This window comes from Vipera berus (genome assembly GCF_964194415.1).
Source record: "Vipera berus genome assembly, chromosome: 2".
Classification (NCBI taxonomy): domain Eukaryota; kingdom Metazoa; phylum Chordata; class Lepidosauria; order Squamata; family Viperidae; genus Vipera; species Vipera berus.
Genome location: NC_138203.1, coordinates 268080114 through 268107535, shown reverse-complemented (window position 1 = coordinate 268107535; position 27422 = coordinate 268080114). Strand labels below are relative to the sequence as shown.

Sequence of the window (27422 nt, the reverse complement as noted above, 5' to 3'; positions counted from 1 at the left end):
CTGGGTGGGCGTGGCCAGCTCTACATCATTCACAACAAGGGTGCCTATGGGGGCCTGGGCAGGAGTGGGACAGATCTGAGGGTCTCTGGCAGAAGGAGGGTCTCTGGGCCAGGGCCAAGGCAGTGGGGGCCGTTCCCTCACTGTTTCCAGGATGGCTTCGCGGGCCACATGAAACCATTTCACGGGCTGGATTCCCCCCCCCCCCCGGGCCTTGTGTTTGACATGTCTGCTATGGGTGCTTCATCGCTGGAGGTTTGTAAGAAGAGATCGACAGGATCTGCCTAAAATGCATAGGGTCTCCTGCTTGAGCAGGGGGTTGTACTAGAAGACCTCCCAGGTCCCTTCCAACTCTGTTATTCTTTTATTTAAGGGTCGACGGGCAAAAGAAATCCTTCTTCTGTTTTTCCCACACTCTGTATTGAAAAAAACAAGCAGCAGAGAGGGAACACCAGGCTAGCAATTCCAAAGATGCTTTTTCATGAGGCCACTGAACTTTCTTGTTTTTCTTTTCATAAACGCATGGCACAAGGTAGGGAGAACAAACCCATCAGGACAAGAGTCAGCAGTCCATCTGCATTTAAAAGACATAGGCCACTCTTTCGAAGACAGCAAAGTCCACATTTTGGACAGAGAGGACTGCTGGTTTGAAAGAGGGGGTCAAAGAGGCCATCTATGTCAAAATTGAACAGCCCTCTCTCAACAGAGGGGGAGGGATAGGACATCATCTATCTCCAGTCTACAACACAAGCCTTTCAGCAGTTCCAAGAAGGCTCCACACACATTTGCGCCACTCAGGTGACCCTGACAACACAGGTAAGCCTCCAGGTGGCATCAACAACTCTCTAAAAGAACACAAATGACCAGCTGTCTGCAAGGAGTATAAATCCTTCCATTCCCCACCATCCAGTCAGAGCTGAAGAAACTTCTTGGATGTGAAGTGAAATGTCTTCAAAGAAAAACAAGAAAGTCCAGCTGCTTCCTGAAAAAGCAATTTTGGGACAACCGTATCAAGATGACTGGCCGCGGGCCGGATGCATCATAGCGAAATCGTGCACACCCCATTGCCGGCAATGGCAAAAAAGTTGTGACACGTCACGTGACGTTGCGGGTTTGGCACCCCTGCTCTAACTGATTTTGGTGTGGCTTTGGTGAGATCATCCCAGGTGCCCTGAAACTGAATCTAATTAATGTCAAGAACACTACAGCAAGGAATAGGCCTAACTGTTATGTAACATCAATTGGTATGACTTTCAGAGGTCCTAAACTACTTTTCCCAATTCAAAAATGTGGGAGATCTGTGATCTGAGAAAAATCAGAACTTGATAAAAGAAGCAAAATATAAATTTATTTGCATCGTTTTATTACAAATATCTGCTCTCTATTGATTTCCAATTACCTTCCCACTGTATTTTTAAGTGTCCATAACGGTGTTTATATTTTTGTCAGGCTCTTCCTCCTCCAAGATAGCAGCACCCAGAGTTTGTAAGTTATCCAACACGGCAAATAGGGATTCTGTGAAAAGAATTTTTTTTTAAAAGGATATGATGTGATAGAGGCAGGAAGTCATCAACAAAATCCTGGATCAAACATCCTTAAGCTAGAAGGAAAAGTAACACTAAAATTTAGAAAAGATGACTCTTGAACTTTTTTTTTTTAAATCCCATTTGTATCCCGCCCTTCTCCGAAGACTCAGGGCGGCTTACAATCTAAGAAGCACAACTCAATGTGCTTAGCAATAGCCTTCATTCTATGTATAAAGGTAAAGGTTCCCCCGCACATGCGTGCTAGTTGTTTCCGACTCTAGGGGCCGGTGCTCATCTCCGTTTCAAAGCCGAAGAGCCAGCGCTCGTCCGAGGACATCTCCGTGGTCATGTGGCCGGCATGACTAGACGCCAAAGGCGCACGGAACGCTGTTACCTTCCCACCGGAGTGGTCCCTATTTTTCTACTTGCATTTTCACGTGCTTTCGAACTGCTAGGTTGGCAGAAGCTGGGACGAGTAACAGGCGCTCACTCTGCTACGCGGCACTCGGGATTCGACCCCCAAGCGACATTATTACAAAGTCAGCTTATTGCCCCCAACAATCTGGGTCCTCAATCTGGGTCCTCAACTTCTACAAATAAGCTATCAATAAGAATTGCAAAGGATTACAGGAAGCAAGATATGACAATGTTAACTAGAGATAACAAAGGGAAAAAAACAGAACTGTTGAAGAATGGATTCTGAAATTGACTGAATTAGGAGATAGTGAAATTAACTGCTTTAATCAGAGATAATGGACTAGACAGCTTTGTAAGAGACTGGAAACCATTCGTGGGACTTTCTATGCGCTAAATATCCCAGAGGGTTAACAGAGGGATTTGAAGATTAGTGTCATGTTTAGCTTAACGTTGGTAGAAGGGAGCATCCTACGTGTTAACCCTACATGTTAAATGTATTGCTCACGTTTTCCTCTTTTTTTTTGTAGTTTTTTTTTCTTTGTTACGGTTGAATGTGTGCTTTATTTGCTTTGTTTCATTCGGTTGGTTGGTTTTACTCTTCCGTATTTTATTTTTTATGACAAAACGGTAATATTTTTTTTTTTTAAAAAAAAGAGAAAAAATAGAATTCGCAGAGAACGAATCCATACCTTTAGGTGGAGGAGTAGTTCCTGCCTTTTGAATTGATTTAGCTGGGACTGCTGGCAGCCGGTTCTGTCGATACTGGGCTAATAGCCCTTCTTGCCTCAAGGTGGCCTGCAGGAGGAAGGAAGGAAGAAAGGAAGCAATCTTAATGAAAAGCCATCAAACGGGGCAGCAATTCCCCCCCCCCCCTTACTGCTTGAACATACCATTAACACGTTTTTGTCCCTCTCAAGCTCTTGCAGACGTCCTTCAAGACGGGCCATTTCCTGTTGTGTTGCAGACTCCTGAATTTTTGCCAGTTCCTCACTCCTGGCTTTGTCTCTGGCTGCCTGCCGCTCAGCTTGCCGTAGGGCAACCACTAAGGATATAAGCACATTTAAAGAGGGATTCATATTGCCGAGAGTGAGGAACACAAGCCTCTTGCTACCATATACGTGACTGCCCTAGAAGGTTAGTTAACTGACCCAGGCCATCTCCTGTGGATGGCAGCAGATCTTCGGAAGTTCAAATAAAGGTCATTTCAGGCTAAGTGCAAGACTTTTGGGTAGAATGGATTCCCCCCCCCCCCCGAATTGCAATCTACCGTCCAGAATTTTATTTATTTTATTTATTTATTTATTTATTTGATTTATATACTGCCCTTCTCCCGAAGGACTCAGGGCGGTGTACAGGGCAATAAAAATAAGAATACAGGATACAAGATTTAAAGTTAAATGATTGTGCCCAATGTAGTAAGTTAGTTAAAAATAATGTTAAAACCCCAAACCCATCAGACCAGGCCGGCTTGTTCGAATAGATAAGTTTTTAGATCACGCTGGAAGGAGCGAAGGTCGGGAGCCATCTGTAGTTCAGCCGGTAAGCGATTCCAAAGGACTGGTGCGCCCACCGAGAATGCTCTCCCCCTGGGGGTCACCAGTCGACTGCTCCCGTAGGTAATCCGGTAATCACTTGATAGTGAGAAGGGCAGCATATAAATTTAATAAATATTTTTTAGCATCGACCCCAGTAGTCCATCTCTCAACTTTAACTGCAGCTCGACTTTTTGTCAAAATCTTCTGTCATCCTTTTACCACAAATGGCTTTTTAAAAATACTTCTGCCACAGATAAAGCATCTTCAGCCTTTTTCCGTTGACAACTGCACGACAATTCTTACCTGCTTTGGCGTGCTCTCTCCGTGCTGTATTAAGTGCTTTTTCCATTTCTGAGAGATCCTTCCGCAGTTGAGTTTCAACTTCTGTTATCTTTTCCTGCAGGGCTGAGGAAGAAATGGCATTGACCTTAAATAAATGCCTCTCGCTATTGCTCGTAAGCCGTTTTTATAAACCTAATACCCTGAATCCCATGGGATCTCTGCTATTGGTGAATGTTTCTTTCTCATTTGATCACTGCCACCCGCCGCCAGCTCTCCATGCTTAAATGCAACTATCGAACCAAAATAGAGCCCTTTTGTTATGCATAGTTGCTCATCAGATTCATTGATTGTATCACCACTCATAGGTAATAAGCCTCCAATCTCAATTATATAATTTTTATATTTTAAGTAGGAAGATTTGGGGGATTTTGTATACGTCGCATAAGGACTCCAGCAATGAGTGGCCCATCTAGTATATGTATTCAACTGTTGAGACACCCGTTATGTGAATATATCAATAGCCATTTTGTTGCTTTATATCACAGATGATAGCGTTTGAGAAAATTACTGCATCTAGGAAGTCAGAATGAATTACTATAAACGAAGGAGCTGGAAAAAAAAACTTTGGAAGTCCTCCAATCTAATCACGTTCTGTTAGCCTGAAAAATTTACCTAACCATCTCATAAGGAATAATATCAGGGGAGAAAAAAACAACAACTGTCCATTAAGGAGGACTTCAAATAGATGGGAACCTTTTTAAAAACATATCTCAGTTGTATCTTCAATCCAGCCTTTCTCATGAAGCAAAAAAAACAACAAGAGTTCTTCACATTCAGGAAAGAAGGGGCTAATCCAGTATTTCAGGAAGGAGTAAGTCTAGGAATAAGTCTCTGAAACACCTCAGAAAATTCAGTTTACTGATAATGTACCTGAGATACAAAGTAAATCTTAATGCAGAGATCTAGCGTGTTGCAATTACATTCCTGCAGCTACAGGAATTTCTAATTGTTTCTCCTCATCCTAACAGAGAGAAAAAAAGAACCTTCTAATGCAAGAGCTCGTTCTCTGTAGAAATAAATTCTTCCCACCTCTGAAGAACTTAACATACCTCTCTCATACTCTCCTCTTAACTGTCCCACCTCCTCTCTCAAACTATCTGCAGCTCCGGCACTCCTCAGAAGCTCACGATTGGTTGTTTCCAGCTGCTTCTCCGTAACCTCCAGCTGTTGCCTCAGCTCCTGCTCTACAGCTGTCTTTGCCTCTAGCGTCTCCTGCAGGTTCTGCAAAGTTTCCCTCATTTTGCTCAGATCGGACTCCGCTGTTTGGTGGTAGAAGAAGAGGGAAAAGAAAAGAGTCAAAATGAGAACGGGAGACGACAGCAGAGCAATATTGTTACGTTCCTTCCCCAGAACCTGGGAAAAGCTGCTCCAATTCAGCCTTAAAAACAGGGAAGCATCAGTGAATGAACAAGGCCTCGTGGCCACATTATTTCAGACTGCAGCTGTGGACACAGATTAGGATTAGGATTTATTAAATTTATATGCCGCCCTTCTCCCTAAGGACTCAGGGCGGCTCACAACAATAAAATTTAAAAAACAAAGTAAAAAATTTAAAAAAGAATTAAAACAACAAATACAATAATTACAAGACATTTTAACCCAGTAAAAAGCCTAATTAAAAACCGTAGTCAGTCCAGGCCCGCTTGTTGGAACAACCAGGTCTTCACGTCACGGCAGAAGGACTGAAGGTCAGGGGCCGTCCGCAGCTCTGGGGGCAATTCATTCCAGAGGGTCGGCATGCCCACAGAAAAGGCTCTCCCCCTGGGGGTCGCCAGCCGGCATTGCCTGACCGATGGGACCCTGAGGAGGCCGACTGTGGGAGCGAACTGGGCGATGGGAGGTTGACATTGGCAGCAGGTGGTCTCGCAAGTACCCCAGGCCTAAGCCATGTAGGGCTTGAAAGGTAATTACCAGCACCTTGAATTGCACCCGGAGGGCAACCGGAAGCCAATGCAGCTCATGCAGGAGTTGTAACATGGGAGTATCGAGAAACTCCCATAAGCACCCACGCGGCTGCATTTTGCAACAGCTGAAGCCTCCAGGTGCACTTCAAGGGCAGCCCCATGTAGAGAACACTGCAGTAATCCAGGTGAGAAGTGACAAGGGCGTGGGTGACCGTGCATAGGGCATCTCGGTCCAAAAAGGGGCGCAACTGGTGCACCAGGCGAACCTGTGCAAAGGCCCCCCCTGGTCACGGCGGTTAGATGATCTTCCAGGTTAAGCCGTGAATCCAGGAGGACACCCAAGTTGCGGGCCCTTTCTGAGGGGGGCAATACCTCCCCCTCCCATCAGAAGAGATGGAACATGTTGGACAATGCGAGATGCCAGTATCCACAGCCACTCGGTCTTGGAGGGGTTCAGCCTGAGCCTGTTCCTTCCCATCCAGAAAGATTTCCTGTATCTCTGGGTGAAGGCACAGGCTAAAACAAGTTTTGTTTTTTTCCTTCTGAATTGCCCATTTTCTAGAATGTTGATCTGTGTGGAACACCTTGCCGGCCTGGCACCAACTGTCTAAAATACAACCGTAGTGAAATCACCTCTCTCTCTTGCTTCAGCCACTTTCTTCTCTATGAGTTGAGCCCCATGTTTAAGCTCTGCAGAGAGTCGGTCACGCTCTTCATGCAGCATATGTAACTCAGCTTGTAGGTCTTCATACGATGGCTGAATCCTGGAAAGAAATGGTGAGCAGGAAAGGTAACTGGTTTTTTTTATTGAAAAGTTTTAAAGTACATTTTTAGACATAAACCCCATCCCCCACTAACCCTAACCCATACCCTAACCCACCCAGTACCCCTACCTCCCCCATACCCACCCACCCCCAACTTCCCAAAGCTGAATACAGGGTATTATTTCTAACAATCTTAATCTAAAATATACTAACTATAATTACACTTTAAATCCAATCACGCTTTAACTCTCCTTAAACATCACAATATATCTCCGTTACAAATATTCTTCACATATCCCAAATTGTACCATTTCTACCTGATTCAAAACTTTCAAAATCCATTCTTCTATAGTAAACAAATCAGCCTTCTTCCAATATAACACTACCAAAAATTTACTAGTTATTAAATTTAGTTTCTATAACAATACAGTCTATAGTAAAACCCTACAAAAATAATTATAAAAAGAAAAAAGAAAAAACCTTATCTTTTTCTTAAAAATCTTACATATTCCACCAAATTACTTTAACTTTTAAAACTGTAATCTTTTACAATTCCACCATACATAATAATACATTGAATCATCACCACATCTGCAACATTTAGGAGGAACAGTAACTATTGAATCGTACTTGGGGCTTTCTCTTTTTGCCTTGTCTGCCGACAAATATATATTGTGACTTTACTGCACCGATGCTTAGAAGTTCTGGTTTCTAACTCAACCTCCCAATACAGATAAGTCCTCGACTTAAAAGAGTTCATTTAGTTTGGAGTTACAATGGCACTGAAAAAAAAAGTGATTTTTGACTTCTGGCATCCCCATGGTCACATGATCAAAATTCAGATGCATGGCAACTGACTCATATTTATGATGATTGCAGGGGCCATGTGATCCACCTTTTACAACCATCTGACAAGCAAAGTCAATGGGGAAGACAGATTCGATTCACAACCGTGTGTGACTTAACTGCAGTACTTCACTTAACAACTGTGGCAAGAAAAGTTGTAAAATGGGGGTGAAGCTCGTTCAACAGCAACAGAAATTTTGAGCTCAAGGACTACCTGTACTCAAAATGTTTTTCCTAACAAACTAGGGGCATCTACTCCAGCCTTTTCTCTCTCTGATATAATTCACCATACGTACGCCACAGATGGAAAACCCTTTTTTGGGTTTTGAGATTCCAGCATAGTTGTGTCCAACCTGGAGTCTGTAAAGGGATCTGGATGATTTGAAGTCACCTCTAAAAGTCAACAGACAGGAATATTTTGCCACATCTTTGCACGGGAGATGGGAGGGCTTTGGGTCATTTTAAAAGTTACAAAAATTTCAAACCATCCTAGAACTGTATGAGGGCACAAATGAGGTGCTGGGGTCCACATATAGCCCATGGGTCATAGGCAGTTCATTTTGCACTTTAGAGCAGAGGTTTCCAACCCCCAGTTCGTGGACTGGCACCGGGCCGCAGCATGCTATAAACCGGCCCATGCAAATAAGCAAAGCCCCATCCGCGGGATGCAGACAGTACATGAAAGCAGGCCCCACCACCACACCACCGGTCTGCAGAAAAACCTCTTTCCACAGAACCAGTCCCTGGTGCCCAAAAGGTTGGGGACCTCTGCTTTAGAGGTCTAACAGAGAGATGGGCTATCTGCAGAAAAGTGCAGCATTTTGTTGGAATTCAAAACTCCATAAATGCACTGGCTAGCCATAGGAAGTTGTCTATCAGCCTCAATACCCCTTCATAATAGCTGAGTCAGAATAAACTGTAATGTGCAAATGAGTGGAGAAACTGACACTGCCCCTTTAAATAAACTGAATTGTCAAGGGCTCATCTAACCTGCATTTTACAATACTTTTTTTTCTGGAAATTGGAATTATGAACTTACTCTTGCTCTATCCCTGCAAAGTGTTTTTCCTCTCGCTGAAGTTTTGCCAGTGCTATTTTTCGGCATACAAGCCCTAGAACACAAAATAGAAACTGAACTGTAAAAACAAACTGCTCGAACTGAGATGTATGTAAGGGTATAATTACAGCGTGGGAAGACGCTATTATATGAAATGTAATGGTTACCTGAATGAGTGCAGAAGTACCAGAGTGTAGGAAGCCATCCAATACACAACATAATGGATACATTTACATTTAATTCAAACAAAACCATCCCCTGACCCCTGAATACATAAAAGTCTGAGATTGTTTTTACTTGAAGATGAAAAGAAACAAGAGTTAGTGATCATTTCAATGGCAATAAGCCTAATCTTCCACCAAGGAAATACCCCAAATAAGGGCTCCAAATTTATTTCTTTACTTAAGAGTGTGGCATATCATACATGGACTAGCAATATATATTTACATTTCATCTAGATTAGTAGAACGTAAGAAAATATAAATGATAAAAAGATCTATGTTCAAATATCAGTGTCTAGGCCAGGGGTCGGCAACCTTAAATACTCAAAGAGCCACTTGGACCCGTTTCCCAGAGGAAAAAAATGCACTGGGAGCTGCAAAACTCTCTCTCACGCACACACGCGCGCGCGCACACACACACACACGGCTGGGAACTTGATTGAAGAGTTTAATTAAAGAGAAACAGAGGCTGCTTTGCATGAGTTCTCCCCCCCCCCTAGAGGGAGAAGGAGAGAGAGAGGGAGAACATTTTAATTGTTCTTACAATTGACAAGCACCATATTATAAGTTATCAATCACAATTACATTGCAGCAGGATATACATATATTTATACACATGTACGTATGTGTGCAAGTCCAACTTGATTTTGGGTAATTACAAGGATAAACACATGCAATATTCTAGGTTACATTTCTGGAAGAGGTTTGCCACTGCCTTCTTCCTAGGAGCTGAAAGGAAAGGAGTGATCCAAAATAACCAGTCAGGGCAGGACTAGAACTCAGGTTTCTCTGCTCCTTAATGACTTTACCAGACCAGACAGCAAAAACAAATGTTTAGTATTATGACTGTCTACGTATGCAGGAATCCAAATAAATATTTTTGCCTCAACACAGTAAAATAAATGGGAGCCCACCACCTCACTTGATATTTGGAGCCACTGTTTAAATATTAAGTTGTTACAGTACTGGGTACTATTGTAACAAAATGAAGCGCAAAGGGAATTTCCTTTATTTGTTTCAAAATGAACTTTTGTAAAACCACAGCTGAATTACTTTTTCTTGTTGTACAGGAAGTTAATATAAAGACTTCACGGTATAAAGCAGGAATGGGGAACCACGGCCCCTTTATGACTGGTGGACTTCAACTCCCAGAATTCCTGAGCCAGCATAGCTACTCAGGAATGGCTCAGGAATTCTGGAAGTTGAAGTCCACCAGTCATAAAGGGGCCGTGGTTCCCCCTGGTATAAAGAGTTAATTGAACAGTTATGGGTGGCTATAGAAATTGAATAAATAAAATGGGGGAAAACATGCCAGACAAGATTACAGTGAAGAGCAATAATGCCCAGATTGCTCCATAGCTTACCTTGGATGGTATCAACTCTCTTGGTTGCAAAACTGACCCTATTTCCCAGGCTCAAAAGCCGTGACAAAGCTGCCTTCCATCTCTCTTCCTGCCCCATCAGCTGCTGCTTTAGCCTAAAAAGCAATTTACAAATATGGTTGTGTTCTTCAAGTGCTGATCCAAAGGTCCTTTCCCAAAAGGCAACTGGACTTTCTTGTGTTGTTTTTTTCTTCCTGAAAACATTTTATTCTTCTCTTTCTCTTCACAACTGAGCTTTGGGCTCAATTGTGGTTGTAACTTGAGGACTATCGTACTCCAATGAAGAACTACCAATGATTCCAGTTTTTTTAATGTGGAGTAAGGCAAGTATGGGATACATGATTGAAGACATAAAACTATTCAAGATACAGAAAATGAAAGTCAGGAACATTTCCCTCTTGCAATACTAGCTTTTTTTATGTAATCCACTGAAACTAAATGCTGAGACAGTCAGGATCCCTCTAGATCAGGGGTGTCAAACTGCCGGCCCACAGGCCGGACGCATCACGAAGAAACCGCGCCCACCCCATTGCCGGCAATGGGGAAAAAATTCCGATACGTCGCGCGACGCCACGAGTTGTCTGCTCTACATCAGAAGCCCTGCTTTTCCCAACAAATAGTTAAATTGTGGAACGTGCTGCTGTCAAATGTGCTGATGGACACTAAACATAAGATTATTTTAAAAAGACTGGACAAATTCATGAACGGTTATGCTACTGATACCATCTCCAGAATTATAAGCATTCTTTAAATACCAGCTGCCACGATGCAACAAGAGAAAAGGGCTGGGCCCTCCTGTCCACGCTTGTAAACATTCCAGATATACTTGGCTGGTCAATATTGACACAGAAAACTAGACTAGATAAGTCAGCTGCATGATCCTAAATGGGTCGTCTTGTGATTAAAAGGGGAGAGCACCAAGAAAAGAAGTGGAGTAGAAGTCACAGTGGATCCTGCACTGTTTGTTGTTGTCCAACAAAATGTCTCATAAATGAAAGGGGTGCCACCCAAGACAGCTAATCTGTTATTTGATTTATATTCTGCCTTTCCTCTAGGTCAGCGGTTCTATACCCCGCACCCCTAGAACGCTCCTGATATATTCTTGCACCCCTTACAAAAGTTCAAAATAATGGCAACGAATTATGCATATACACTATAATTTTGAAAACCCCATTTTTTTTTGCACCCCTGCCTAGAGTATCATCTCGCACCCACCCCACCCAGAGTTCCCCGGTTGGGAACCTCTGCTCCGGGTTCTCAAGTGACTTGTGGAAAGTCTCCTTTTTGTTATTTGCAATAACAAAATAACGAGAAGGTGAGAGAGAGAGGGCAAGGCATCTTCCAGCAACAAGCTAAGGCAAACAAACTGAATCGGAATTTGATGAAAAGCCAAGAATCCATTCCCACCCACCCCTTACCTGCTGACAAAGTCTGCCAGTTCCCGAAGGGCTCTTTCCCCAGCCTCTGCCCTCTGTCGAAAACCATGCATTTGTTCGTTGGAGCGCAGCAACTCTGCTTGCAGAGTCTGCAAGAAAAGGGAGGTTCTTTGTGGCCTGTTGAATAGTTCTAAAAAAATTAATTCTGGTGATCTCTTCAAGAATATACCATGATAAAGTGGGCACAAAATATTCAGGAACCAATTTCGTTGGACACCTGGGAGATAATTTGGGTCAGAAATGTTAAATTTACTCAGGCTCAAAATTTAAGAGAAAATTTTTATAAAATGTTTTATAGATGGCATCTGGATCCCAAGAAGTTGTCCAACATGTATCCTAATTTACAGTCTAAATGTTGGAGGTGTGGTAGTTTAGAAGCTACCTATTTTCACATGTGGTGGACTTGTAGAAATATAAAAGCTTTTTGGATTAAAATTTGGTGGAACATTCAAAAGATTTTTAAGAGAAAGATAAAGTTTTCTCCGCAATTGTTTTTATTGGGTATTGTTGTAGATTGTGATGTTAAAGAAACTAATTTGATGTTGAATATGATAACAGCAGCACGGTTACTGGTGGGACAATATTGGAAGAAGGATAGTTTGCCCACTATAGAAGAATGGGTGTTTAAAGTTTCGAATCTTGCAGAAATGTCTAAGATTTCTGCTTATTTGAAAGATCATTCACAGGAAAGATATATTTCAGTTTGGAGATGGATAAATTATATTCAGAACAAATATGGGACTAAAAAGTTCCATTTAGCTTATGAGTAGATTTTAGTGGGATATTGTTATTGGTACTTGTTTGTAGTTCATGTTAAAGGGGAGTTAAAGCACATTATGAATTTGGTTAATTGTATATTATGCAAATTTTTATTTAGAATATGATTATTGTAACTATAATCCTGTATTTAGCTCTGGGAAGTGGGGGGGGGAAGTGGGCGGGTTTGGGGTGGGAGGGATTTGGGGATATATTGTAAAATTTTGTTTTTGTAAAACTCTTTAATTAAAAAAAATATATATACCATACAAGAGCAGAAACTCTTTAATGCTCTTGCAAGGCCCTGTTTTAGAATTAATTAACTCTGCCCAATAGATAGATTTTATAATCCAATAGTCTCCTAATGGTTAGGAGAGAAGAACCATCGAAGTAGTAAAAATAGTAAAAAATATGAAAATTCCCCCCCCCCAAAAAGGGAGGGGAGCAAAAAATAGTGGGGGAAAAAAAGAGATTACCCCAAAGAGCATAAAAATGAGAAAAGAAAAAGAAGAAAAAAAGAAAAATGGAGAAGGAACACAAAAAGGGAAGAAATAAAGAGACATAACAAAGAGAAAAGTTATTTTTTTTAAAAAAATGGTAAAAGCAGGTAATAAAAATAGGTAGAATGTAGTAAAATAGGTAAAATCGTCAAAATAGTAATTTACCATCCTTCCAACGTTGGTAAAACGAGGGCCTGGATTGTTGGGGGCAATAGGCTGACTCTGTAAACCACTTTAGAGCACTGTGAAGCGGTACGTTAAGCCTACGTGCTAGTGCTTTTGCTAGATCAATTCTATTTATTTTAAAAAAAAATTTACCTCCCATCTTCTGATGGCTACCAAGAATTTCCAACATCTTTTCCTAGGCAGACAGCAGTAAAAAGTACACAAAGGTTACCCCCTTGGCACCGCAGTTTCTTTATTCCGGGGCAGGGGGCTACTACCATCTGTTTTGGTTGGGGAAAACATTAGAGGTGAAATTCACATTAGAGGTGAAATTCTCATGGCCCCCCTCTCAGGGGACTGCGGAAAGCACCAGCATCAGAAGCTGCGTGTTCATTTAGAATCTCTTCCTTGTTGAAATGAAAGACCCAAAATAGTCCTGAGCCATGGATAACAGGAAAATAGGAGAACTGAACTGTTCCCAGTCTTATGCTGCAAAGAGAACCAACTCCTGGCTGCTCTGACGCTTTGAATTAATAAAGAGATCGCCCTTCTCTTCTTCGTCTATGGGAAACAAACTATTAGGCCTTGAAATCTGCCCGTCCCCTGGGAGACGAAGGGATCCCAAATGATCCCTATCGTTGTCGCTCCAGACTCAGACAAGACACCTCCCTATTCGCATACCTCCTTACACCCAAAGGGATCAAAAGCAATTCGATGGCTGTAATAGGTTGGTCCGGCGAGGCCAGTCACCATGTTGCTCAAACGATAAATTAAGGAGAAACTGAATTATGTACAGCTCTGCGAAAAGTCCCAATTCCAGAGCAAGGCAGAATGTAACTAGGATAGCAACTGCTTCTTCTCATTCTCGGGACTGTTTTATAAACTTTTTACTTTGGCCACACTAACTCAGCTTTCAGAAAACACTCTTCTCTGTAGGAAAATGAACAGTGCACCCAAGAATATAAAATCAGTAGTTTTAATACATAGGTAAAGGTAAAGGTTCCCCCGCACATGAGTGCTAGTCGTTTCCGACTCTAGCACTCTGTTTCAAAGCCGAAGAGCCAGCGCTTGTCCGAGGACGTCTCCGTGGTCATGTGGCCGGCATGACTAGATGCCAAAGGCGCAAGGAACGGTGTTACCTTCCCACCGTAGTGGTCCCTATGTTTCTACTTGCATTTTTACGTGCTTTCGAACTGCTAGGTTGGCAGAAGCTGGGACGCGTAACAGGCGCTCACTCTGCTATGCGGCACTCGGGATTCAACCCGCCAAACTGCCGACCTTCCGATCGACAAGCTCAGCGTCCTAACCCACTGAGCCACCGCGTCCCTTTAATACATACACACTTGCTATCCAAGCAAAGGGAATATTAGAGAATAAGTAGACTGCACTGAAATCAAAATTAAAGCCACACCCCTTCTCTACAGTGGTTACACTTTCCTTCACTGAGGAAATCTCTCTTGAAACACGGCTAATCCTCCTCCTTTGATTTTCCTCCATCAATTACCAATTGCTGTCCGTCACTCCAGGGACAACCATTTCCAAATAATACAGAGGGAGTCACAAAACCCTTCTGCTTCGAGAGGGGTCGCACGATAATAAATTACCTTGTTTCTTACTCTTTCCATATCAGCTTCAGCCGTTTTGTCCTCAAGACTGTGGAGCAGCAGCACTGCTCTCTGTTCACTAGATGCCACCCCTTCGTCCAGGTCTTTCACCTGGGGACAGTGAATTAGCCACTTATTTATTGGATTTTTATACCACCTTTATTAGTTTATAAGTAACTCAAGGCAGTGAACATACAGGATACTCTTTCCCCCCTATTTTCCCCACAACAAACAAAAAAAAAAACAACCCCTGTGAGATGGGGTGGGCTGAGAAAGATTGATCCAAAGTCACCCAGCTGGCTTGCATGGCTAAAACAGGACTAGAACTCACAGTCTCCTGGTTTTTAGGCCAGCACCTTAACCACTACACTAAATCAGCTCATATTTATTGGGTTTCAAGGCTGTCAACTCCAAAGACTCTGAAGGGCTTGCAGTTTTAAAAAGCCCATATAAGGCCAGATTGTTTGTTTGTTTGTTTGTTTATTATGGAACTTATTTATTTATTTATTTAATTATATGCCGCCCTATCTCCCAGAGGACTCAGGGCGGCTAACAGCAATAAAAAACAACAGTACAAAAGTTAAGAAAAAAATAAATAACAGCCCCAAATATTAATTACACAGTTAAAAATTAAAACTTTTAAAAACCCATCATCAATCCAGGTCAGCCTGATGGAAAAGGAACGTTTTGAGGTCGCGGCGAAAGGACCGGAGATCCGGGGCCATCCGAAGCTCAAGGGGGAGTTGGTTCCAAAGGGCTGGTGCTCCCACAGAGAAGGCCCTCCCCCTGGGGGTTGCCAGCTGACATTGTCTGGCCGACAGCACCCTGAGGAGGCCCTCTCTGTGTGAGCGCACTGGGCGATGGGTTCGTCCCCGGCAGTAGACGGTCCTGCAGATATCCCGGGCCTAAGCCATGTAGGGCTTTAAAGGTAAGTACCAGCACCTTAAATCTCGCCCGGAAGACAATCGGTAGCCAATGCAGCTCACGCAGGAGGGGTGTAATATGGGAGTATCGGGATGCTCCCATCACTACCCGCGCGGCCGCATTCTGCACCAGCTGGAGCCTCCGGGTGGTCTTCAAGGGCAGCCCCATGTAGAGAGCATTGCAGTAATCTATCCGAGAGGTAACAAGTGCATGAGTGACCGTACGTAGGGCATCTCAGATGCAATGCTACTTAAGTTTTATACTGTACTGTGCTTCCAAGCATGTGAAATCCTTTCCGTGCACCGTTATACATTTTATTTCTCACCCGTCTGCCACCAGATTCTAAGACAAAGATGGATAAAACAATAAAACCAAAGAAACAATAAAACAACCATGAGTGGGATTCGGCAATGTAAGTGGCGTACTGTGAGCTCCACTTCAAATAATACAGGACCCAGTGAAAACTGAAGGCACGGCAATGGTCAAAACCAATCACATGAAACCAAAATTATATAAACATGAACAGTCCGTATTAGTTTTTAGTAACTTCCCCCTTCTGTAACGCTAAAACATACCGTGCTGTGATAATTTTTCAGAAAATTTTGGGAAGCTTTGGGAAGTCGAGAGGCTGCGCACTCTTAATTTAAGAGCCAGTGTTATAATGCAGATGATGTAGGAGCTGAGGCTGTCATTGGCTTCCCCTAAAGCAGCGGTAGGCAACCTCGGCTCTTTTATGACTCATGGACTTCAACTCCCAGAATTCCTGAGTCAGGAATTCTGGGAGTTGAAGTCCATGAGTCATAAAAGAGCCGAGGTTGCCTACCCCTGCCATAAAGCCATCTAGTAACTCATAGCTAAAGGCAAAATCTGAACTACAGATTTCTTGATTCAGGTTCAATCTCTTAGCCACTAACCAAGTTCAACCCATGAATTTTTCATATAACCTCATTCATATTAACTAGTAAGCCAAACAGCCTCACCACATGGTGTCAAGTACTTTTATCCCCCTAGGTCAGGGCTTTTCAACCTTTTCACCCATTGTACCACTTTTAGGATATGGCAACATCCGAGAACCACCAGTCGCCTAGCAAGGTGTCAAAAACTTGATGAGCAAAAAAAAAAGGGAAAAAGTGATGAAGTACAGGTAGTCCTTAACTTACAACAGTTCACTTAGTGACTGTTCGAAGTTACAATGGCACTGGAAAAAGTGCTCCCCAAGCCACAGCCAAGCAAGACACCTCCTGTCTGAAGTTTTCATTGTTGTGAGCATTTCTGTTCAGGCTTGGCAGCGGGGGTGGGGTGGGGGGTGTTTGGTTTTTATTCCCCCCCACCCTCTGCTGGGTGGTTGCAGCAGGTTTTGGTCACTTCACATGACCCTGGGACACTGACCGTACGTTCCAGCTGATCGGCACTTCTGAACTCAGCAGAAGTGCCAGGATCAGCGCCGAACTCCACCTGGATCCTGGCGTTGATCCTAGCGCTTCCGCTGAGCCCTGACAGCCCTGCAGCTCCAGCCATCTCTCGCTCAGGCTTCTGCGGTGCTGCCACTGGTTCAGCTCATTCCCCTCCCCGGCTACCAATTTTCTAGGATGGTCGCGTACCACCTGCCAGGTGCCAATGTACCACAGGTGGTACCCGTACCACTGGTTGAAAAGCCCTGCCCTAGGCAACTAGAATTTTTCATTGCCACCACTCACGTCTCATCAGAAAATTTAGGTGCTCAGCATTCTCTTCTCCCCCACCTCCTCCCAATCTTTCCTGACAAACCTAGAAATCCTAGTTTTACAGGGATAGAGAACATACCGCCCTCCCGAGGAATGTATTGGGGCGATCGGTATATGCATTTAATCAATCCAACCAAATCAACCAGGTTGGTATGTTAAGGTGTTTCTATTTTTAAAACGCACAACAACTTGTATTTTCTGTGTGTATTCTAATCCATTCAAGCCTCCGGTCCCTCTTCACGGATACGCCGTACCTTCTTCTCCAAACGTTTAGTGTCATCCCTGTGGCTCAGCTCCTGAGATTTCAGCTGCACCAGGAGAGAAAATACTTTCTCCCGCCATCTGGTCAGCAGGCACTGAAGTTTGTGTGACGACTCAGACTGGAGAGGGTCCTGGAGATGCACCTGAGAGGATAAAGCACAAAATCAAGACATCCAACATACTTATCACACCTTTCTACTCAGACACCAGGGAGGGCAAACGCACCACTGGTAGCGTATAGAAAAAAACAAACAAACCAAAGTCTTGTTCTCACAAATGCTAGACGTTTCCAGACGCAAGTAAAAACTTCCACACACACACAAAACTCAAAAATGATCCAAGCTTTTTAAAAGCCCCTGGAAATCCCATCGTTTCGGCAGGGCTACATCCCTTCCTCCCACCTTTTTTCTGTTTCTGTAACTAGGACCACGGTGCACAACATGGCATCCAGAGAGAAACACGAAAATAGACATCGCTCTTAGATCCTGCTAGGCTCCCACCACACCGTCTGACTTTTTTACATTTAAAAATTTGTCTAATTAAAAATGAGTTGCAACTCTTGCCTCCAACACTGTTGTTAAGAATGTTTGTAGTCTCACTGTTTTCTTAGAAGGTGAACGTGACAAGAGAGCCAGTTTGGTGCGGTGGTTAAGGCATCAGGTAGAAGGAGCCGTGGTGGCGCAATGGTTAGAATGCAGTACTGCAGCTAATTCAGCTCACTGCCAGTAGTTCAATCCTCACCGGCTCAAGACTGACTCAGCCTGCCATCCAAGGTCGGTAAAACAGACCCAGATTGTTGGGGGCGATATACTGACTCTGTAAACCGCTCAGAGTGTGCTGTAAAGCACTGTGAAGCGATATATAAGACTACGTGCTATTGCTATTGCTACAAAAGGGCAAGACTGAGTTCCAGTCTGGCTTGAGGCACAAAGCCGATAATCTGGAGCCAGTCATTTTCTCTCGGCCCTAGGAAAAAAGGCAATGGCAAACCATTTCTGGAAAAACCTGACTAGAATAGTGCAGAGACATGTCCAGGCAGTCTCCAAGAATCAGTCGGGACTGATTCTTGGAGCAATCATAATAAGCAGCAGAAGCCCTGTGTCATGTTTCATGCTATGTTTATAAATGGGGGGGGGAGCTTTCTTGACAACAGTTACTACTGTTTCCCCCAAAAATAAGACCGGGTGTTTTTTGGATTTTTTTTGGCCTCCAAAAGAGGCACCAGCTCTTATTTTCAGGGTGGGGGTGGGGGTGTCTGCCCAGCAAATCGACTTCTTCTGGGGCCAAAGGAGCAGCTTCATTTTGCAGCTGCATTCCAGTCTACATTTTGCAGCCAGGCCTTTCCGGAAGGCCTATACAGCTGAGTACCAAGCTATGGATTCAATCCATAGCTCAATTCTCGGCTGCAGTGGCCTTCTTGGAAAGGCCTGGCTGAGAAATGCCGGCCTGGCTGCAGAAGACGCCACAGAAGAAGTGGGCCAGCGAAGAGAGACCTGGCTGCAAGGTAAGTGGGTGTGGGGCGTGTGGGGCAGCTCCACACCCCCACTCCAGCTTGATTTTTAGGTGTGTGCCTCGCCCCAAAAACTAGGGCTTATTTTCAGGGTAGGCCTTACTTTTGGGAAAACACAGTACCTCTTCATTGTGCAGGAGCTATGGGTTCAGAAGCTGTGATGATCATGAACAATATACCAAAGAGTCGGGCAAAATATAATCCAAAGATATAATCTTCTTTAGTTGGCAGTAAAGTTTCCTCCAGAATTAGTAACTCTACTTCTGCACACTCATTCATTATTTATAAAATGTCTAGGCTTTTTTTTTAAAAAAAAATCAAAACCAATGTTTTAAGTATGATACAATTCATTACAACTAAAAAGAAATATAAACCAATTTAAAATAAACAATAGAACTTTAATGCACCCAATTGTAAAATAGCGTAACAACACCCAGTCAGACCAGAAGAACAGAACAGTGCCAATATAACTCAAAGCCCAATGAACAGTTATGTCTCAACTTGTCTAAAAGCTTAAAAGGGTTAGGACCCAGCCATATCTGAACAGGGGGAACTTCCACAGCTGGTAAAATTCCACTACCTGCGGTTGCAGTGGATTCCTGCAGAGCAGGGGTTTGGCCATACCAGGGGTGTCAAACTTGCAACGTCACATGACATGTCACGACATATCGTGACATTTTTTCCATTGCCGGCAATGGGGTGGGTGCAGTTTCGGCATGACGCATCTGGCCCGCAGACTGGCAGTTTGACACCCCTGGGATAGACGATCAACAAAATCCCGTCTAACTCTTACATTCCACAATCTAGTAGCAATTTGTGCTGAGAACGTTCTCTTTCAGGTCACCGCAAAGCAGCTCCTTAGCACACAGGGTACCTGCAAAAGGCCATTTCCCCTAACTGACAGGCAGAAGGCGGCACTTGTAATATACGGTATCCAGATCTTACATTATATAGAGCTTTACATTCCATTGTACGACAATTATGGCAATGCTATCTGGATCATTATATTCTAAACCCCAATTAGATAAAGAGATCAGAAGCTTCTGAAGTGCTCAAATGGAATCACCTTTTTCCCAAGCTCAGTCTCCTGTAGAGTCAAGATATCGCCTAACGAAGCCACACGGACCTGCAGAAGTTCAGCTGTAATTTTCAGAGCCTCCTTCTCATCCTCAAGTTGCTGAAACAAAAGAAAAATGGTGCGCAGGTAGTGACCATTCAAAGTTACAATGACACTGGAAAAAAAGTGATTTATGACCATTTTCCACTTACAACCATTGCAGCGTTACAACTATAGTCACATGAACAAAATTCAGGTGCTTGGCAAACTGGTTTGTATTTTATGACAACTGCACTGTCCTGGGGTTATGAGACCTGGTAACCTTTCCAGCCGGCTTCCAACAAGCAAAGTCAACGGGGAAGCCAGATTCACTTCATAACTGTGGCTAAAAGATCATAAAATGGGGCACAACTGACTTAAACAACGGCCTTGCTTAGCAATGGAAATTTTGGATTCCACTGTGGTCATTTAAGTCGAGGATTACTTTCACTTTTGGAAGACAAGGAGTGTTGCGTTCAGAGAAATAAAAGAACATGACCCACTCATTCAGTGTGCAGGCTATTTTCCTTTCAGTTCTCTACAACTAGAGGTCACCCAATGAACTGAATTGTGGTCCTGAAAGTATCAGGAGTGTGTGTGTGTGTGTGTGCGCGTGCAAACGCCCGCAAACACACACATACACGTAAATCCCCCGTGCATGTTCAAATGGGGCCGCTAGTGCCCGTGTGGCAGTGCTATTGTGAGTGGGTGGAGCTCGGCAGCTATACCCGGTGGCCGGGGGCCAACAGGCTGTGACCCGGTACCAGGTCGCAGACCATTGATTGGGGACCCCTGGATTAGTGGGCTTCCTAATGGAGCTGGCTGAAAGAACAGACAGCTGAACTCAATGTGCCAGGGCCCTGTATTTGTTCTCACCTGAAAGTATCAGAAGTGTGTGTGCGTGTGTGCGTGCAAACGCGCGCAAACACACACACACGTACATCAACTCGAGGATTTGCTACCATGAGATGTAGAACCGCTGCTGATGGATTAGTGCAGAATTCTTCAACTTTTCCAGCTTGGAGGCCCAGAAGGAAAGGGAGCAGCAGGGAAATGTGCGCGCGGGCAGCCCCTTGCACGACGGCACTAGCGTGCATGCACATACACAAGCGGGCCACGTGCACCCACGTGGCAGCAGTGCTCGTGTCCCCCGTGTATGCGCAAATGGGGCCGCTAGTGCCCGTGTGGCGGTGCTACTGTGAGTGGGTGGAGCTCGGCAGCTATACCCAGGGGGCCGGTGGCCAACAGGCTATGACCCCGGGACCAGGTCGCGGACCATTGGTTAGGGACCCCTGGATTAGTGGGCTTCCTAATGGAGCTGGCTGAAAGAAGAGACAGCTGAACTCGATGTGCCAGGGCACTGTATTTGTTCTCACCTGTATTCGATTTATCAGCTGTTCCTGTTCAAAACCAGGTTTACTTGACTTCTGCTCCCCCACATAGGTCTTTAACTGCAGCACCAAAGCATTCTGGGAAGCCAGTTCTGCCTCAGTCACACTGGAAGAAAGAAACCAGAGACCTTGAATAAAATCCCTGTACCAAGGTGGCTCAGTGGGTTAGGACGCTGAGCTTGTCGATCAGAAGGTCGGCAGTTTGGCGGGTCAAATCCCGAGTGCCACGTAACCAGCCGCAATATAGCCCCTAGGCAGCAGCCAATAGGTTTGAAACAACCATTGCCGCGTGGGGATAGCCAATTACAGCACAGGAGACTGGTAGTCTGGGTTGCTGGAGAGCTGTTAGGTGCTCCAGCAACCCACGTGGTGTTAAATAAGAGCCCAGTACATAACACCAACACTGGAAGTTTTTAAGAAAAGATTGGATAACCAATTGTCTGAAATGGTATAGGCCAGGGATCTTGTTGATCAGAAGGTCAGCAATTTGGCGGGTCAAATCCCGAGTGCCGCGTAACAGAGTGAGCACCTGTTACTCGTCCCAGCTTCTGCCAACCTAGCAGTTCAAAAGCATGTAAAAATGCAAGTAGAAAAATAGGGACCACTATGGTGGGAAGGTAACAGCATTCCGTGCGCCTTTGGCGTCTAGTCATGCCGGCCACATGACCACGGAGACGTCCTCGGACAAGTACTGGCTCTTCGGCTTTGAAACGGAGATGAGCACCGGTCCCTAGAGTCGGAAACGACTAGCACGCATGTGCGGGGGAACCTTTACCTTTACCAAGGAAGGGAGTGTAGAGATGGAGGTCAAGGATATGAAGGGACCCTGCGCAGCAAACTGCCTGCCTTAGTATCCTGATATCTGCATGTCTATGAGCTCATTCCAATTAGCACTGCCAAGGATTACCAAGAACCAGCTAGATAAGAGAGACTCTGCCCTGACTGGGATGTTCGGATGTTCTTTAAGATTGACTAAGGAGTACACCAATAAACAATGCTTTTGCTGTGCATTATTTTCTTCTTGTTAAAACTGTATAAATACAATATACTCTGCGTAGGCAGACAGACATTTTGGGGCACCCTGCGATGACTGGTCTCTGAATCCCACAAGTGTGAAGAGGGGATGAAGACATAAATCAACCTGAGTTGGTTCTGGAGTGTATCTTTTTTCTCCCTTAACTGGCTGGCCTCCTTACGCTGGGCTTCTAAATCCTGCTGGAATGCACATATCTGCTGCTTCAGGGAAACCACTTCAGCTTCATAGGCTTCAGACAGCTTATCCAACTGTGGGAAGAAAAAAAAAGAAGCAGCTGGAGACTTGAGACATAAGCTCACCTCTATTATTTGAAGCTACAGGTAGTCCTCAGTGTACGACCACAACTGAACCCAAAATTTCTGTCGCTAAGTGAGGCAGTTAAGTGAGTTTTGCCCCATTTTTCCCACCTTTCTTGCCACAGCGGTTAAGTGAACCACTGCAGATTAAGTCAGTAACACAGTTGTCAAGTGAATCTGGTTTCCCCATTGACTTTGTCAGAAGGTCGCAAAAAGGGATCACACGACCCCGGGACACTGCAACCGTCATAAATATGAGTCAATTGCCAAGCATCCGGATTTTGATCATGTGACCAAGAATTCTGATCGCCGTTTATGCTGCAACAATTGTTAAGCGTGGAAAAAAATGGACTTAAAAGACGCTTCTTCTTTCAGTGCCGCTAACTTTGAACCGTCGCTAAACTGTTGGAAGTCGAGCACTGCCTGTAACTGCTCTCCAAGGCTTTCTTTTCCAGAGAGCTTTGCAACTTATTTTATCCTATGTCTTTTCTAAAAAAAATAAAATAAATAAATAAATCACCTCTCAACATGTTTTGTTGAGAGCCCTGGCGAGGCAGTGGTTTCGAAGGCAGTATTGCAGGCTGACTCTGCCCACAGTATGGAGTTCGATCCTGACCGGCTCGAAGTTGACTCAGCTTTCCGTCCTTCTGACATCAGTAAAATGGGGACCCAGACTGTTGGGGTTTACATGCTGGCTCTGTAAAGCGCTCACACAGGGCTGTAAAGGGCTAGGAAGCGGTATGTAAGTCTAGGTGCTATTGCTATTTTGCGCTCTGCGGTTACCTTGGTTTGGTACTCTTTCAGCACGGACTGTCGGCATTCTTGAACCCTGGCCTCCTGCCTCCTCCGTTCCACTTCTCTCTCTTCCCTCATCTGCTGCAGCTCTCCCTGTGCCAGGCTGATTTCATGGTTGCTCCTTTCCTTGGCTGACTCCAGTTCCTCCCTCAGCGAACCAGCTTTCAGTTGGCTTTGCTTCCTAAGCTCTTCTAATTCACTCCTTAGGGCCTCTTTCTCTTGCTGACTACTTTTCCTGACTTCTTCCAATTCGGTCCTCAGGGCAGCAACTTCAGTAAGTTTCTGGCTTTTGAGTAATGTCAGTTCTCCTTGGAGATTGGACAAGGCACTTTCCCGAGCAGCCATGGTTGCCTCCTGTCGGGCAGAGGAAACTCGGAGGGCGCTAACGTCCGACTCCAAGCGCTGGATCTCGTGGAGCTGATGGGAGATGATTTCGGCCTGTTGAGACATTGCCAGGGTCACATTTGAAGGCTCAGCCAACCTATCCAAGGACCTTGGATACAAGAGAGGAAGATGTCAGGACGTTCTCCTATCTCAAGGGAGAAGGCTCTAAGCCAGGGGTCTTCAAACTTGGCCCTTTGATGACTTGCGGACTTCAATTCCCAGAATTAGGCTCTAGGCCAGGGGTCTTCAAACTTGGCCCTTTTATGACTTGTGGACTTCAACTCCCAGAATTCCTCAGCCAGCGTGTCTGGCTGAGGAATTCTGGGAATTGAAGTCCACAAGTCATAAAAGGGCCAAGTTTGAAGACCCCTAGCCTAGAAAGACTTCCCCATCCCGACTGCAACCTTCCAGACGTAGCCCAAAGATGCTTCTTCACAAGGCAACTGGACGTTCTTGTTTTTCTTGGAAGACCTTTCGCTTCTCATCCAAGAAGCGTCTTCAGCTTCTTGGATGAGAAGCGAAACGTCTTCCAAGAAAAACAAGAACGTCCCATTGCCTCATGAAAAAGCATCTTTGGGACAATTATGTGCTGGATGACTGAGAAACTCCACAGATTTCTAGAGGTGTGAGCTTCAGTTCACAGAATCTTCCAGCCATCATAGCTATTGCTGAGAATCCAAATATCTGATGTCCATTCAATCTGAAGGGCATCTAGATTAGGAAGGACAATTCTAGGAACTGCTCACTCAGTAATAGGAACAACGGAATGCATACGATTTTCCTTCTAAAAGCCGTGAGTCAGAGAAAGCATAAATGGGTTGATCTGATTTATGGGTAGTCCTTGACTTATAACCATTCGTTTAGTGACCACTCAGAGTTACAATGGCACTGGAAAAACAACAACTGACAACCGGTTTTTCACACCTACAACCATTGCGGCATCTCCATGGTTACGTGATTAAAATTCAGACGCTTGGCAACTGACATGTATTTGTGACGGTTGCAGTTTCCTAGGGTAAGGTGATAACATTTTGCGACCTTCTGGCAAGCAAAGTCAATGGAGAAGCCAGATTCACTTAACAACCATGTTATTAATTTAACTGCAATGATTCACTTAACAACTGTGGCAAGAAAGGTCATAAAATGGAGCAAACACCACTTAACTGGGGCTCTACTGTGGTCGTAAGTGGAGGACTACCCGTAGATTGTCCAAAGAAAACAATGTAATGAATCTAAAAGGTGCCACTCTCAGTCGTTCAGCTCAGAAATAGTTCAAAGCCATCTTCTAGTAATTTCCTCCCAGCTCACTGACTGCACGCAGAATTAAAAGGTTCAGAGACAATAAATAAGATGCCGAATTGTTCACCTGGTTTTATCTTTTGAGTCTTCTGTCTTATCTACTGTTGCGGTCCTTCTTTGGAGTTCATTTTTCAAACGCAAATTCTCTCGTCTGAGTTCACCAGCCTCTTCCCAGCTAGGGTAAGCTGTGGCTCCCCAGGGCCCAGGAGTGGCCACTGTTAGAGGTGGTGCTGATTGGCTCTGGAAATGTGAAGGTGGAATCAATTCTCTAAATCCTAGGGGAGGAAAAAAAAATACAGAAAAAATCGCCTAGATCAGTGATGGCAAACCTTTTAGAGACCGAGGGCCCAAACTGCAACCCAAACCCCACATGAATCATCGGGTGCTGGGTGGGTGTGGCCCATTGGGTGGGCGTGGCTGCAGTGGTAATGGCAGACTGGGTGGGGCTAAAAAGTTCAATCAATCAATTCCAACTTTGCGAGATCTTTTTTTTCCCCGCCAGAAGTTGAAATTGATTGAACCTTTTTTTTTTGCACACAGCAGCAGAGGCCTAAAGCGAAAAGGTTTTATAAAACCCAGCTGAAGGCCTAGGACTGGGGCGACGGCACACGTGCCCACATGTGTGCCATAGGTTCGCCACCACAGACCTAGATAATGGTTTTCTATTTAGATGTATAATACTAAGCCAGGTTCTCACCAGATAAGAAATCCACTAGTTGTTAATGAAAACATAGAATGGGGATCTTAGTCTTACCCAGACAGCTCTGGTGCTGGTTTAAGTGTACCTATGCTACCTTTGTAAACTAAAGAAAGGAAATTATGTGACTGAAAAAAATCAAAAGAAATGAAAAACACAGATCTCTCTCTGCTTTTCTGGCTACCTGATCAATTTATCACACAGTATCAGAAATCCTCAGAGGTCAGAGACCACCATAGTGAGACACAGGACTGTTTTGTTAAAGGGTATGGTGTGCATTTGTGTGTGTGTTTGTACACGTACATCTTCAAGTCAATATTGACTCCTGGTGACTGCCTAGAAAAGTCCTGGAGTTTTCTTGGCAAGATTTCAGAAGCAATTTGCTATTGCCTCCTTCCTGGAGTGAGAAGCCGCGATTGGCTCAAGGTTACCCAGCTTGAGTAAAGGAGGACTAGAATTCACTCTCCCATTTTTCTAGCCTAGTGTTTCGGTAACTATACCAAACTGGCCTTGTAAAGGCTTTATAGGCAACATTTTAAACTGCAACCAAAAGTGGATCAGCTTCATAATTTAACCAATTGGCAAGTTATGCCTTTTGTGGTTAGTCTCAGGAAATAATCTAGTAAATTTGCTTTGTTCTTAGTGGGCTTCAGATAGACTTCTACAGAACATTTGTTGTTGTTAGCTGTGAAGTCGTGTCCGACCAATCGTGACCCTATGGACAACGTTCCTCCAGGCCTTCCTGTTCTCTACCATCTTCTGGAGTCCATTTAGGGTCACGCCTACTGCTTCAGTGACTCCATCCAGCCACCTCATTCTCTGTCATCCCCTTCTTCTCTTGCCCTCAATCTTTCCCAGCATTAGGCTCTTCTCCAGTGAGTCCTTCCTTCTCATTAGGTGGCCAAAGTATTTGAATTTTAGCTTCAGGATCTGGCCTTCTAAAGAGCAGTCAGGGTTGATCTCCTCTAGGACTGACTGGTTTAATCGCCTTGCAGTCCAAGGGACTCGCAGGAGTCTTCTCCAGCACCATAGTTCAAAGGCCTCGATTATTTGGCGCTCAGCCTTTCTTACGGTCCAACTTTCACTGCCATACATTACAACTGGGAAGACCATAGCCTTGACTATACACACTTTTGTTGACAGGGTGATGTCTCTGCTTTTTAGTGTGCTGTCTAGATTTGCCATGGCTTTCCTCCCCAGGAGCAAGCGTCTTTTAATTTCTTGGCTACAGTCCCCATCTGCATACATAATGCATTAAGTTGGCTGACTTAGAAATTGCAACCAGAGGAACAACCTATCAAGGTTATCAAGGTTATCCCTAAGAAGGAATTTGCTGATTCTTTACCAGTTGGCCTTGTAATCTGGAACACAGCAGGGGGGTCCAGGTGCTTGTCTGAATCCTTCCTCTTGGCCATGGCCTCACTTCACAGTCCTTCAAAATATACAAACACTTAGAGTAATAATTTCAATTCTACTCATGGCAATTTAAAGTTTAAACACATTACTAAAACAAAATTTCACCATATCAAGTAAACAGAACATTCACGTGAAAATTAA

The 27422-nt window shown here is 44.3% G+C and overlaps 1 protein-coding gene across 5 annotated transcripts in view; it reads right to left on the bottom strand.

Moving 5' to 3' along the window:
• Positions 1 to 488: 488 nt before the first annotated feature.
• The window catches only part of CCHCR1 (coiled-coil alpha-helical rod protein 1), a 29075-nt gene continuing 2141 nt past the window's right edge, over positions 489 to 27422 (bottom strand). For 2 of the 5 annotated variants that reach the window (XM_081318673.1, XM_081318674.1), the window contains exons 2-17: positions 27211 to 27297; positions 25236 to 25443; positions 23474 to 23978; positions 22500 to 22642; positions 21344 to 21464; positions 19938 to 20048; positions 17355 to 17504; positions 14453 to 14563; positions 11410 to 11516; positions 9974 to 10086; positions 8371 to 8443; positions 6355 to 6485; positions 4867 to 5076; positions 3779 to 3880; positions 2831 to 2982; positions 2155 to 2735 (exon numbers count right to left, since the gene is read on the bottom strand). In XM_081318673.1, coding sequence (XP_081174799.1) covers positions 2442 to 2735; positions 2831 to 2982; positions 3779 to 3880; positions 4867 to 5076; positions 6355 to 6485; positions 8371 to 8443; positions 9974 to 10086; positions 11410 to 11516; positions 14453 to 14563; positions 17355 to 17504; positions 19938 to 20048; positions 21344 to 21464; positions 22500 to 22642; positions 23474 to 23978; positions 25236 to 25443; positions 27211 to 27280 — 2601 coding nt within the window. In that variant the 5' untranslated portion in view covers positions 27281 to 27297 and the 3' untranslated portion in view covers positions 2155 to 2441. Of the gene's footprint in view, positions 980 to 1325; positions 1513 to 2154; positions 2736 to 2830; positions 2983 to 3778; positions 3881 to 4866; positions 5077 to 6354; positions 6486 to 8370; positions 8444 to 9973; positions 10087 to 11409; positions 11517 to 14452; positions 14564 to 17354; positions 17505 to 19937; positions 20049 to 21343; positions 21465 to 22499; positions 22643 to 23473; positions 23979 to 25235; positions 25444 to 27210; positions 27298 to 27422 lie in introns of those variants that run through there. The other 3 variants (XM_081318677.1, XM_081318676.1, XM_081318675.1) reach the window with 3 other exon arrangements.